Source organism: Microtus ochrogaster, chromosome 6 (assembly GCF_000317375.1).
Source record: "Microtus ochrogaster isolate Prairie Vole_2 chromosome 6, MicOch1.0, whole genome shotgun sequence".
In the NCBI taxonomy this organism is placed as follows: domain Eukaryota; kingdom Metazoa; phylum Chordata; class Mammalia; order Rodentia; family Cricetidae; genus Microtus; species Microtus ochrogaster.
In genome coordinates this window covers 26,900,482-26,914,251 of record NC_022013.1, presented here as the reverse complement: position 1 = coordinate 26,914,251, position 13,770 = coordinate 26,900,482, and the positions used below count along the sequence as shown (strand labels likewise).

Below are 13,770 nucleotides of genomic sequence, written 5' to 3'. Positions count from 1 at the left end.
ATGATAGAATATGGAAAAGAAAACTGAAACCTAGTAACAAGCAAATTAAGGTATCCCCATAATCATATAAACCTTGTATGACGTAATCCATTGTATTAGTAAGTATAAATTTACTAATCCATTGTATCAGTGAAAACAAAGCAGTAAAATTTGCATTAGAAACGAAAACTGCCGTATTACCTATTATCCAGCAGGTGGCGCTGTTGCCTAGTCGCGATGAAAACTGGGTCCTGTTTCAGTGCCTTAGTAGATGTTAAAAACTGGAAAATGCAAGTTTCTCAACAAAGTAAATGTAATTAAATCAATTCCAGAGATGGAACTAGAAACCCAGAATTCAGGGGTAGAGAAGAGCAACCTGGAAGCCGCTTATGCCTCCACGTGACAGAGTCGCCCTGAGGGGTTGCAGCTTTCAGCAACCTTGTGCTCTGGTTTGCGCCACTTAAGAGCTGTGCTTGCAAGGGAGATTTAAAAACGACTCAGAAAAGAGCAAACCACACGGGCAGAGACTACGCAGGCCTGTGGAGTATAAATCCAGGTGGGGAGGCAGACGATAGGGTGTGTGGGGACTGGAAGTCAATCTGAGGTGTCTAAAGAGAAAATATAAAGAACTGCAGCAAGAAAAGTCAGTGTGTGATGATTTATATTAAGCTGCTGGCTCCATGCACAAGACATGGGCCACAAGGCCACCGCCAACAAGGCCCCCGCCGCGGCTTGCGCCAAGCCGAACTCACTGCCACCAGCCGAGCGGGGGAAGGAGAGGTCCTAACACCAAACATTGGGTGCCAACTGAAGGCGTAAGTCACAAACAATGCCACACCAGTTTGGAATTATTATTAGGGTGGTATTTATTTAAAGGGGAAAAAACTTACAGATCTCCGTCCCAGACAACAGCCTTCTAAGCAACCAGGAAGGGAGTCTAGTTGCCAGCCTAGCAGGAAGTGAAGAGAGAGAGGAGAGGGAAGTGGCTGCTTTTTTAAAGGGAGAGAGACCACGCCCCAATGGGCTGTTATCTCAGTGGCTATAGGCTGGAGGAGTGGGAGGACCTCCCAGAACAAAGTAACAATGAAATAGTTTTATGGTTAGGGGTCACCATGACATGAGGAACTGTATTAAAGGGTTGCTGCATTAGGAAGGTTGAGAACCCCTGATCTAGACTGTTTTGAACTCTGTTTCCCCTAAGATTTTCATGCTTCCTTGATTAGTTAGTTGTGTCTCTGTGGCATCCTGCGTGTACTGACAATGCATTTGTAATCCAGAGTTTTCAGTTCTCTTGTTTGTCTTTTCTTTTTTACTTAGACTGTGAATACCCAGGGGGACTGGTTCTTTTTACCTATAGTGTAATGTGTATGTTTTGTTAGATACAGAAATGCATGTTTGAGCTGATAGGTTCAATGATATCTTCCATTCATCGTAAAATATGTCTCTGGGCTTCCAGCAAAGCAGGAGGCAAAAGTGCCTCTTTCCTGTGTGATTTAATACCTGTCATACCCAGCACTGTAGTGCAAATATATTAGCCACTAAAGAAATCAGTATCCTCAAGAAGTCTTTAAGAAAGACAGTGAACCAGTTCTGCAACTTGTTACTCGCTTCTTGCTTGAATTGTGAAGAACTGCAGTGTGTAGGTCCCCTGAGGACTGAGAGTGCCCTCGTGAATCAGTAAGTCCAGGAGGTTTACAGACGGCCACAGCTCTCAGAATGGCAGAACTTCAGAACAGGAATTATGCCCATCCCCATCTCTTCCGAGTGAAGCCAGTCAGACTGTCAGCATCAGCTGAGAAATAACTCAACTAGAAATAAGCCCTGCACCACTGATGCTACATGACATTTGATGGCTAGTTTTGGAATGCTTTTTATCTGATTGTTCATTATAATCTAAATATGGTTTTTAAAATGGGGGCCGACTCAGCTATTTTAGGTTATTAGAATCAAAGCCAGGTATTTGAGGGCTAGTGAGGTGATTCATTGGGGAACGGACACTTGTTGTCAACGCTGACAATCTGAGTTGGGACCCAGATTATGGGAAAAGAGAACCAACTTTTGCAAGTTGTCCTCTGACTCCCATGCATGTGCCATGGCATGAATACAGGGGAAGACAAACACACATAAATGTAAGCTTTTTAAATAGTTGTTTTTAGGCCATTAGATGGTCCATCAGGTAAAGAAGGGCTCTTAACACCAAACCTGGCAACCTGAGCTCAGTTCCCAGGACCCACATGGTGTAGGAAAGAACTGTGAACTCCTACAAGTTATCCACTAATCCACTCAGCTCCACACATGAACTGTGTAATGTATGTCCACACTGGAATGCACAAGTGTGTGCACAAACTAAAGCATAGTAAAAAAAAAAAAAAATTACTTGTTTTCATTTTTTTTTTCTGATGGCCATTAAGTTTGAGGGATTTTTACATTTTCTGTATCATGTCCACATTTGGTAAAGTTGTAATTAGTTAAGATTTTCAGATATAAGTAACTACAAGTACAAGCTGTGGCTATGTTACCAAGCAATGGTAGCACACGCCTTTAATCCCAGCACTTGGGAGGCAGAGACAGGTGGATCTCTGTGAGTTCAAGGTCAACCTGATCTACTGAGCGAGTTCCTGGACAGCCAGGGCTATAACACAGAGAAACTCTATCTTGAAAAAAACAAAAAGTGGCTATGCTAGAAAACAGAAATATTGAAATCTAAAATGTTTACTGTTTTTCAACAAAATTTGTCCTTAGGATGATCAAAAGGCAGAAAATGACATGGCAATGAAACGGGCAGCTTTGCTGGAGAAACGTTTAAGGAGGGAGAAAGAAACTCAGCTTCGGAAGCAGCAGCTGGAAGCGGAAATGGAGCATAAGAAAGAGGAGACAAGGTAAGGATGCTGCTACCTGGTTCTATCTCGGCGGAGATCAGCAAGTGTGCCCAAGGGGCAGTCCCACAGCTATGTGTTAACAGTTTTCAGATGGCCCGTGGACAGTGGAAGGCAGCTGGATCCTTGCCAACTTTGGTGGTTTTTGGAAGTTCAAAGTATTCGTTTTACTTGTCAGAGTAAAGTTTTTCATGAACATTAACTTTGAAAATCTATATTAATGTTTAAAGAACATTAAATTAACTTCACTGAGAAACACACACACACAGATGACCAAAATTGTAAATGTTCTCAGGTAACATTTTAAGCGAACTTTATTTTCTCCCAAGGTTCTGAAATATAGTAATTTTCTTTCTCTCCTATCAAACATGTAACTCTCTTTAGTGTCATTTGTATTTGGCATATAAAATAATCAATTCCGCCATTTGGTTTTTAGGCGTAAGACTGAGGAAGAACGTCAGAAGAAAGAAGATGAGCGAGCACGCAGAGAGTTTATTAGGCAGGAGTATATGAGGCGAAAACAGCTGAAGCTAATGGAAGACATGGACACGGTAATCAAGCCTCGTCCTCAGGTGGCAAAACAGAAAAAACAGCGGCCAAAATCTATTCACAGAGATCATATTGAATCCCCCAAAACACCAATCAAAGGCCCTCCAGGTAACCCCAATTACTTATAAGGAGGTCTGTTCATAAACACCAGCTTGGTTTGTTGTACTAACTTGACATGCCTTGGTAATACTAAATTGGATACACAGTTTGAGGTGATGCATGGCCTTATTTGGAAAGCCAAAATAAGCAAAGGAAATTTTTATTTAATCTAGGTGCGTTATATGTGCATGCATATATTTAGTAGATCAAATGTGAAATGCTAAAAGTATAATTTAAATACTAACTTATTAGAAAATCCTGTCTACAGATGTAACGTCCTTGAATTATCAGTTACCATATCTGTCTCCCCCTTTTTCCCACTCTTAAGACAGGTCTCATATAGCTCACCCTAACCTGAAATTCGCTATATAGCCAAGGATAACCTTGAACTCTGGTCCTCCTGCCTCTGCCTTGTAAGTGCTGGAATTACAGGCATGTAGTAGTGCCCCTCTACTGTAGTGTTGGGTTGAATCCAGGGCTTTGTTCTTGATAGGCAAGCACTCTCCCGATGGCACCACATCCCCTAATGCATTAACTACTGTCTAAAAACTTAGAATTTAGGATAGATGTTGTGTGTGTAAAATATATAAGAAACGTGCCTATATGTTTTGTTGTCTTTGTTCTGGAGGTTCTGGGTGAAAGATTAAATCCAGGACATCGCACATGAGATGCACGCACTCTCCCATTGACCATATCCCTGGCCGTTGTTATCTGGACAATGAAGAACATCAGGTCAAGATTTTAGAAGGCCCCCCTAAGATAGCGTCAAAAATCTAAAATTAAAATTTTTTGTAGTTGATAAAATATATCTTTTAAATTCAACTACATAGTTTTTAAGCCATTTTATTTAAAGTAGTGCCTTAGAAAACTTCAGACAGTTCCTATACTTAGAGCTAAGGATGAAGGTAGAGGCCTTGCCTAACATGTTTGAGGCTCTAGATTCTATCCTTAGCACTTCAAAACTAAACAGAAACTCTAGTCCGAGTCGTAGAGTTAAATACCTAAAATTCACTGTTGCTAGGCAGTGAATCTTCTGCTTGTATGCTTGGTTCTTAGCAAAAGCTGGCCTACAACTGGCAATGGTGCTTCAGTCAGTATTCCTCCCAATATCTGAGGCTATAGGAATGAGCCTGGTTTGGTGAAACTCTTTGACAATATAATATTGGCTTGTGTGACTGAAGAGATGGCTGTGACTAGCAAGATAGCCCAATGGTTAAGAGCACTTGCTGCTTTTATAGAACCCACATAATGGTTCACAACCATCCTAACTCCAGTTCCAGGGGATCCAGCACCCTCTTCTAGCATCAGCAGGCACTAAGCATGCAGGCAGGACACACACATACATTCAGGCAAAAATTCATGCACATGTAAAATAAAAATAAGTCCAAACAAAAGCATTGAGAGAAATTTTAAGTTAATTTTGCACATGGAAAGTAGATATTGCAAAATACTTGTTTCTTTCTTGAAAAAACCTGAGCACAGTATCAGGTCTCCTATTAACCACTTTACTTTTGGGACAGCAAGTTAGTTTTGCTGTAGCCTAAAACTTGATTCTTAGATTAAATTATTTCTATATGCATGCACCATATTATGTGCTTAGATTCAGAGTAAAAGAGAAAAGAAATTAGAAAGCCCAATTGTCATTGCTGGTGTTTTCTAATGGACAGACTCTTTTCTAGTTTCTTCTTTTACATTTACAATTTTGTTTCTGTTCAGGATCACGAATTTACCATGTTTTTTCAGTCTCTAGCCTCTCTTTGGCATCGCTGAACACAGGTGATAACGACAGCGTTCACTCAGGCAAGAGGACACCAAGGTGAGCCCTGAGCTTCTCAATTTTTTTTTTTTTATAGAAAAGAATGTGGTACTTGCAATTATATAAAACTTGAAATAAAAATTAGAGTTACTTTATATTAAATGAAACATCACAAATTTTTAGTTTAGTGGTGGTAGCTCATGCCTTTAATTCTAGCACTCAGGGGGCAGAGGCAGGCTGACGTCTGTGAGTTTCAGGCCGGGAAGGGCTACACAGAGAAACCCTGTCTTGGAAAAACAAAAAAACTTTCTGTTAAAATGATATGAAATGGAGCCACTAAGATGACCCAGTGGGTGAAGGCACTCGCTGCCACCCCTGATGACCTGAGTTCAGTCCCTGAGACCACACGGTGGGAGAAGAGAACTGGCTCCAGTAAGTTTCCTCTGACCTTCTGCATGACATGGTACAAGTATGCGCGCGTGCGCGCGCGCACACGCGCACACACACACACATGGTGTGTGCATACAATTAGTAAATAAATCAATAAATATAGTGATTATAGTAAATAATCTGTTTTTCCATTTCTTTTAGAATTTGAGTTATTAACATTAATACTTTTATAAGCTGTAAATACTAATAGTAACTATATACAAATCGTTGCTAATATGACTATAATTAAATAATAGAAAGAGAAAAATAACAGTAACATTAGAATAACCCCAAAAGTAGTTTGCTTGCTTGGATTTCACATTCTGGAGCCTTTGTATCTAACACACAGATTATACGGTCTCTTGAACTCCTTCTCTGGCATATAGACTAGATAGAATCGGTGTCATCATGAACTAGAAGACCCATATCTGCTGTGGAACTGTCTTTGTACGCTGTAAATATGTATTGCTCTCATCATTAATAGAAGCTGATTGGCTGATAGCTAGACAGCAAGAGATTGGACAAGATGGCCTGACACGGGGAGATCGCTGGGTAGAGGAAGGGCAGAGTCAGGAGTTGCCAGCCAAATGCAGACTGAGTCAGACACACAACGGGGCAGAGGTGAAAGCCCCAAGCAGCACATAGACTCATAGAAGTGGGCTATGTTTGGAGAGCTGGTTAGGCCTGAGCTGTCAGTCGAGCATTTATAATTAATACTAAGCCTCTTTTTGGTTATTTTGGAGCTGGTGTTTGGGACAGGAAAACTGCCCACACACATCAACAAAGAGTGCGTCTCTGGCTCTCAGAATCTCGGACTTGCCATTGTCTTACCATTCTGTTGTGTAAGTTTTCATATGGAAAAAGCTCATCCCAACAGTATTTATAATGTGCCATATAGAAGATGCAGTATTAGCACCACCTCGTTCTTAAAGCTCTAGGTTGTTTTGATTGATACCATCACATACAGCCTCAGAAACCCAAGCATTTGAGACATAAAACTTCAGTTATTCATGTTTAGGTCAGAGTCTGTAGAAGGCTTCTTGTCTCCGAGTCGCTGTGGCAGTCGAAATGGTGAGAAAGACTGGGAGAATGCATCAACAACTTCTTCCGTGGCTTCTGGAACAGAGTACACAGGTTAGTGTGAACATTCAGGGGAGCGTTTTAATTGAATGCACTCATGAGAACGGGTGTGGGGTGCATTAGAGGAGTTCCTGAGCCAGGCGGTGGCGCACACCTTAACCCTGGCACTCAGGACGCAGAGGCAGGGGATCTCTGAGTTTGAGGCCAGCCTGGTCTACAGAGTGAGTTCCAGGACAGCTACACAGAAAAACCCTGTCTCAAAAAAGCAAAAATACAAACAAAACAAAGAAACAAAGTTACTGTTCACCTCGTGGTGTAAACACAGTGTCTGTTATAGTAAGGAAAGTGCCACTGAGGTGCCAGCCTTTCAGGATATAGCCTCGCTGAGGCAAATAAGGTAGGTTTCTAAGCAAAACTAAAGGTATCACTTAGCGCCATTTGCCTTAATATTACTGACCATTTCTCTGTGATAATTGGGGTTCAGATGGACCTTAGAAAAGTTTTATCAACAAAACATTGTTCCTCATAAATATGTGAAGGAGATTCTATCCCTAAGGGCTCCCCAACACCCCCTAACATAGGGGCTTCAGTTATAACCAGCCTGGGTAGCTTAATGAGACTCTGTCTCAAAATAAAGACATAAAGGCTGGGGATATATCTACTGTTGAAGTGTCTGCCTAACGTGTCTGAGGGCCTGAGTTCAGTCCCTAGCACCACAGCTATAGCAGTGATGGTAACAGCGGTGTTAAGGGAACCTAGAGGTAGGAAGAATGCATCAGGTCTGGGAGGGTGTGTCCGCTCATGTCCTGTTCCCTCCGTGTCCTCCTCCCGCCTTTGTGTGAGTGGACATGATTGAATCAAATCAAAGAACAGAAAGTGAGAAGATATCTATCTAGAGGCAAGAACAGTAGAGGGAATGAAGAAAAGGTGGCAACGTTGAGAGGTGAACCGTAACAACAGAGAAGAGAGTGGTGTGTGCGGAAGAACGGGAGAAGGAGATGGGCCTGTGTGTTTACTTTCTGGCTTCCCCTTTCTCCTCTTTATTCTATAGCTTTGGTACAACCTCCTATGATCAATTCGACAACCTTTTTAAAATATATGTATGAGTGTTTTGCCTGCATATGTCTATTCCCCTCTTGCATACCTGGGGTCTGCATCAGGAGGACATCAGACCCTCTGGGACTAGAGTTAGAGATGGTGTCAGCCACTGTGCAGGCGCTAGGAATCAAACCCAGATACCCTGGATAAGCAAGCAGCCAGTATTCTTGACCACTGAGCCGTCTCTCCAGCCCTAGTCTGACAGCCTCTAGTGTGAGTATGGAGAGTATTTCCCTGTTCCTTTGCCTGCCTCTGTTCGTAAAGTTGAGCAGTCTGAATACCCTAAAAAGGATGGTTTTCTCCATTTTGTGTGTACATGCAGAGCCAGAAGAGGTGTGTGTGTGTGTGCTTTTGGATTTTTTAACAGTCTCAGTATGTACCTCAGGTTGGTCTTGAGCTCAGATATCCACCTACCTCTGTTTCCTGAGAACTGGGATTAAAGGCGTGCGCCACCACTCCCAGTTGTGTGTGTTTTGAAATGGAGTTTGTTTCATTTGCCTGTCTCAACCTCACCAGCACCCCTCCCCTTTTCTGGGGCTTGAACTCACATCCTTGTGCTTGCAAGACAAGCACTTACTGACTGAGATATCTCCCGAGACTACATTTTCTTGCAAGCTAAAACTAAATATGGTAGCTTAAACCAGTAACCCCAACACTTGTAAGACTGAGGGAAGAAGATGGCCACGAATTTGAGGCCAGCCTAGACGGCATAGTTACTTCCAGGTCACTCTAGGCTTACAGAGTGAGGCACTGTCTCAAGAGTAGAAGAGAAAAAAAAAGTTCATAAGAAGCTTCAAGTCCAGAATTTGGTTTCTAAAAATAACTCTTGGACCCTTTGTATGTTAAGCTCCACAGTCAGTAATGTAGGCAGCCTGGAAAGGTTGAGGAGACAGTGTAACAGTTACAGGCAGTGTCTTATTCCCGGCACTGCCTTCACGGGACAGTGAAACAAAGCCACAAGAACATCCCCCAAATTTGTTCTTGTGTGAATAAAATACTGTTGTGGCTAGAGTGTAGCCCCTAAAAAGATTGTAAGAGCTGGACATGGCGGCACACACCTTTAATCCCAGCACTTGGAGGCAGAGGCAGGTGGATCTCTGTGAGTTCAAGGCCAACCTGGTCTACAACAGGCTGCATAGTGGATGGACCCTGTCTCAAAAAAAGAAGAGGAAAAAAAAAGTTCATAAGAAGCTTCAAGTCCAGAATTTGGTTTCCTCTTGTAGCGACGTCAGTGTAGGAGCAATCACATCGTGGAAAACTGGTGTGTTTCTGTCTGGAGATGTTATTTCTGTAACTGTTGTCAATGGTTATCACAGGACCCAAGCTCTACAAGGAGCCGAGTGCAAAATCCAATAAGCACATAATCCAGAATGCACTAGCTCACTGCTGTTTGGCTGGGAAAGTAAATGAAGGTCAGAAGAAAAAGATATTAGAGGTAAGTGTGTTCTTATGAAAGTGAAATTTAGAATCTCAGAACTTTAGGGGCCTTCTGGATCAGTGCAAGGGTCTTCTGGTGGGTCACTGGCATCTCAGCAGCGTGAGGGTCTGTAGTGATCTCTCAGAGAGTTCTGGAAGACCTAAAAGGTTAATTAAAGACTTGGGAATTTTTGGTAGAATACAGTAGTGAAGTGCCTGCTCGGCACATGTAAAGGATCCCTAGGATGCCAAAATAGTAACATAAAATTCTATTTTAAAATGTCATAAATTTTAACCAAGAAATAGTAACAATTATAGAAACATTGAATAAATACAGCTTTATTGTTATCTTGTTTTTGTTTTCTGTTCTAAAGGAAATGGAGAAGTCAGATGCCAACAACTTCCTAATCTTGTTCCGGGACTCAGGCTGCCAGTTCAGGTCTTTGTATACTTACTGCCCAGAAACTGAAGAAATCAATAAACTGACTGGGATAGGCCCTAAATCTATCACTAAAAAGATGATTGAGGGACTTTACAAGTACAATTCTGACAGGAAGCAGTTTAGCCACATACCTGCTAAAACTTTATCCGCCAGTGTGGATGCCATCACCATTCACAGCCACTTATGGCAGACCAAAAGACCAGTCACGCCCAAAAAACTCCTACCTACTAAAGCATAGGCGGCGGGGGATGCACGCTTCCGAACCTTTGTGGTAGATTTGTACTTCATCTTTCCTGCCTATAGAAAATCTTTCTAATTGCCAACAAGATTTTTATCAATTAAAACTGGACCTTCACTCTGTTGTTGTGAACAACTGGAATGCAAACAGTATTGTGGAGTGAGAAGATTCTTACTAGGGGATGAGGCCAAGTAATGAAGGAAATGTGATTCACAAACAGGTTTGTGTGTCACCAGGTTCGCCTGCCTGGTGTCAGAGACCTTGAAGCACTGAATTCTCATGGACACAGTGGGACATAGGCTTGAAATGTGGCTAGATGACAAATTATGTGTTGTATTATTTTTTAACCCTATACTATGTGTACACATCTTCAGATGGTTTTGTTGCTGTTGTTGTTACTCTTCTCTCTCCAGGGGGCTTCTTCTAAGCTTTCCTTCATGTGTTGTTTCGTGTGGGGATCATGAAAGTAGAAAGTTCACATTGAGAAGTAACTTGCACCTTTCTTATGATGTTAAGAGAACACTAGTGTTATGTTTTACAATAGCCCTTATGTTTAATGGTGTTAGAGCATTTGCAAGAATCATTCTAAGTATTTACATTCTATATTTATTACTCACACAAGTATTAACATTCTCTGTTGAGTAAGGAGGTGTTGGAAAAGCTGCTCCTGGGTTCCCTGCAGACCCCACAGGCTTAGCCCAGAGTATCTTTTAAGAAGCTGCTGATTAAATCAGTATGTTTTACGCCACTTCTGGCCAACTCAGAATAATTCAGGTTGTGCTTTTAACAACAACAAAACACTTTCTATTCTTTTAAAGTCACTTTATAAGCTGGCAGAAGTGAGTAACACTTGAGTGTCGCCTTTTAGTATGAAAATGCAAGGCTTCCCCGGCCATTCTCAGGAAGCCTTTATATTTATAACCGCTAGAGAAACTATATTTAGAATTTTTAAACATGTACAAAGGGCTACATTTTTATTTGAAAGTAGCTTCATGTTATTTTAGTTGTACTAGGTTTCTTTTTTTTTTTTTTTTCAATCCCTTTCCAGTGGAACAGCTTAGGTTTAGGGCACACTTGAAATCTCCTCTACACTGTCTTCATTCTTTAGCAAGTATACCAGAGGGTTAGTTGGGGAAAACGTCATTCTCAGGAAAAGACTTGAATGATTGATTATGTGACCCTGTTATGTTTCAGTGTTGTGACAGCTGTGTACACTGGGGGGCGGGGGACATAGCGTTTATGTGAGAGAGTAGTTTGTTTTCTTTCATGGATGTAGAGATGAAAATATGTACATTTCTCTAATTGAGTTGTTTAGAGAGAGCACTTGTGTCTCGTGTGATGTATTTACTTATTTAAGAAGAATGGAATGGGATGTCCCTGAGCTGTACTTTACTATTATAAGGCTTCTAGGTATCAGTGTGTCTGGGTTTTCAACATTTTCTCAAATGCTGTCAATATTTTACTGTAATTTATGTTCTTATATTTATGTATATTTGTTAAAACTGTAAAAAAAATTTTCATGGATTTTTTTCCCAAAACCTGTGCAAAATGTATGTGTAGCTCAAAACTATTTGTGATCTACTGCTTGCATGTAAGAGACCAGGATATGTAACTCTTATATTTTAAATGTATACATATATGTATATATGAATATTAAAATGGGGAATTTCACATTTTACCTTTCAGACACCAATTTTTATCACAATTAGAAGGAAATGGTCAAACAGATATATCCTTAGGATAAGACTAGTCTAAAAATTATGAACAAACCTAATCAAAACAAGATGGTAGTAGACAAAGGAATTTAATAAGTATTTTATATGACTAAACATGGTCTTTTCCCTATCAAAGCAGCCTTCTTGCTATCATCTGAGTATTAAATAAAGAAAAGTTAGATGCAAGACAGTGGAAGAACTAATGAACACTAAACACACTGTCTCTGCTCTTAAATTGTATATCCAGCAACTGAACTGAATGTCTAGTGTCTAAAGGTAGGGTGTGAATATTGCCACGAAGCTCATTGCTCTCAGTATATTTTACTTTATTAATGCAAGAAGAATACAGATATATTTCTTTAGTCTGCAGATTTTTTATTATGGTGCAGCTTTTTAAATTATGTTCTAAAATTATACAAATGAAAATAGCCATTCCATAAAGTTTGGCGATTTCCATCGACCTTATTGAAACACAAGTGTTGTCATTGGCAGGTCAGATCATCATGACAGGTGTTCAGTTTAAATTGCCAAATCCTTGTCATGGTGAGCTGTGTGGCCTGTCAACTTCTGCTACTTAACACAACTTCGCAAGTTTTTCATTCCTCTCAGTTTGTCAGTTTTATTTTTGGAGGACTGTTACAGTTTTTTATTTGGCTGTTTAAAGCCAAAGCCATCTTTCTCGGCGTGACTTCATGGACACTGTTGGGCAATGTGCAGTGTGTGGTGTGCTTACCGTCCACTCCTGAGCACTGCAGATGATGCGTGCTGTCGATGCTGTCAGACTTGCTAGTTCCTGGTACAGTGTAGTTCCCCTTTCATTTGAATAAAAGCATGGCACCAGATGACTCTGACTCTTCAAATAAAGTGTGTGTCTTGTCTTTGGTAAAATTATCTGCACTCGGGAGGCTGCATCATGGAGTTCTCCTGTCTCTCAGCCTGTGTCTAATATAACGATTTGACTATTTACTTCTAAGAAATCTTCATGCATAATCACGTGCCCAAAGGATGATCGGGCATTGGCGTGAGCTCCACCTTTTTGTAAGATACTCAGTCCTGAGAATACAACTACACTCTCACAATGTTCTCCAATATTTTAATTTTCCAGAGTCAGAAATATCTGATCCTAAAAGTTTGGTGTATCACAGAAATATACATAGGCCATGAGGCTTTCCCCTCACCTGGTGAACGTCGCTGAGGCGGAGGAAACTACTCCACAGTGAACAGGAACAAATATCTTTATTTCTGACCTCTACACAGAGATAATGAAGAGTAAAATCTAATGAATCAAACAGCTGCAAACCTGACTTAGGAACCAGGAATTGGAAGAAAAAAAAAAAGAATCTGAAGTGAGTGAAACTCCATCATACCACAGAAACAATGCTACTGAAAAACCAGATCCGTGCCTTCCAAACGACAGTTTCTCTTTAGAAATCAGATGTGTGGGTTTTGTATAATTTCATGGAGGATGGGGAAGTTACACCTGTCAGAGTTGCTTCTCACATAGGAAACCTGTGTGCAGCTTCCTAAAAGACCCCAAACCTTAGTGTCACCGCCGCACATATAAGCTGTTCCTCTATAGGTGCCTAGTATAAAAGGTACTAACTGCTCTACCTGAGGACCTGGGCTCAATTCCCAGCACCTATGTGCTAGCTCACCACTGTCTGTGATCCCGGTTATGGAGAATCTGATGTTTCCTGGCCTCTGGACACCAAAAGCACCTACCAATTGACAGAGAAGCTAATAAACTGAAGACATGGTTCTCAGAAAACGGTGGTCAGTAAGTGTGCCTAGTTGTTTACCGTCCTCATCCAGGAAACTACAAATCAGAACTAAGATTCTGTCTCCCACTAATCAGAAGAGCTGTCGCGGAAAAGCGAACTACAGCAAATGCTAGGCTAACGCCTTCAAAGGCTCCTTCCTCTCCTATAACAGACGTACCTTAATCTCAGGCAGCCTCCAAAACCTAGTATGTTCCTCATCCTCTCTGTTCCCGACTGGTGGCCAGGCGTTCACAGCCCATGCTTGGCACAGTAGAACCTTCAAAATGTCAGTCTCCATCTGTCTGTTTTCCTAAACACAAGTTTCATCATGTC

The 13,770-nt window shown here is 41.2% G+C and overlaps 1 protein-coding gene across 4 annotated transcripts in view; it reads left to right on the top strand.

Annotated features, from left to right (window-relative positions):
- The window catches only part of Camsap2 (calmodulin regulated spectrin associated protein family member 2), a 96,637-nt gene extending 84,096 nt beyond the window's left edge, over window positions 1–12,541 (top strand). For 2 of the 4 annotated variants that reach the window (XM_013346743.2, XM_013346744.2), the window contains 6 exons: window positions 2,722–2,858; window positions 3,292–3,512; window positions 5,247–5,319; window positions 6,707–6,822; window positions 9,183–9,301; window positions 9,657–12,541. In XM_013346743.2, the coding sequence (XP_013202197.1) occupies window positions 2,722–2,858; window positions 3,292–3,512; window positions 5,247–5,319; window positions 6,707–6,822; window positions 9,183–9,301; window positions 9,657–9,962 (972 nt within the window). In that variant the 3' untranslated portion in view covers window positions 9,963–12,541. Of the gene's footprint in view, window positions 1–2,721; window positions 2,859–3,291; window positions 3,513–5,219; window positions 5,320–6,706; window positions 6,823–9,182; window positions 9,302–9,656 lie in introns of all 4 variants that reach the window. The other 2 variants (XM_026779599.1, XM_026779600.1) reach the window with 1 other exon arrangement.
- The last annotated feature ends 1,229 nt before the right edge of the window (window positions 12,542–13,770 follow it).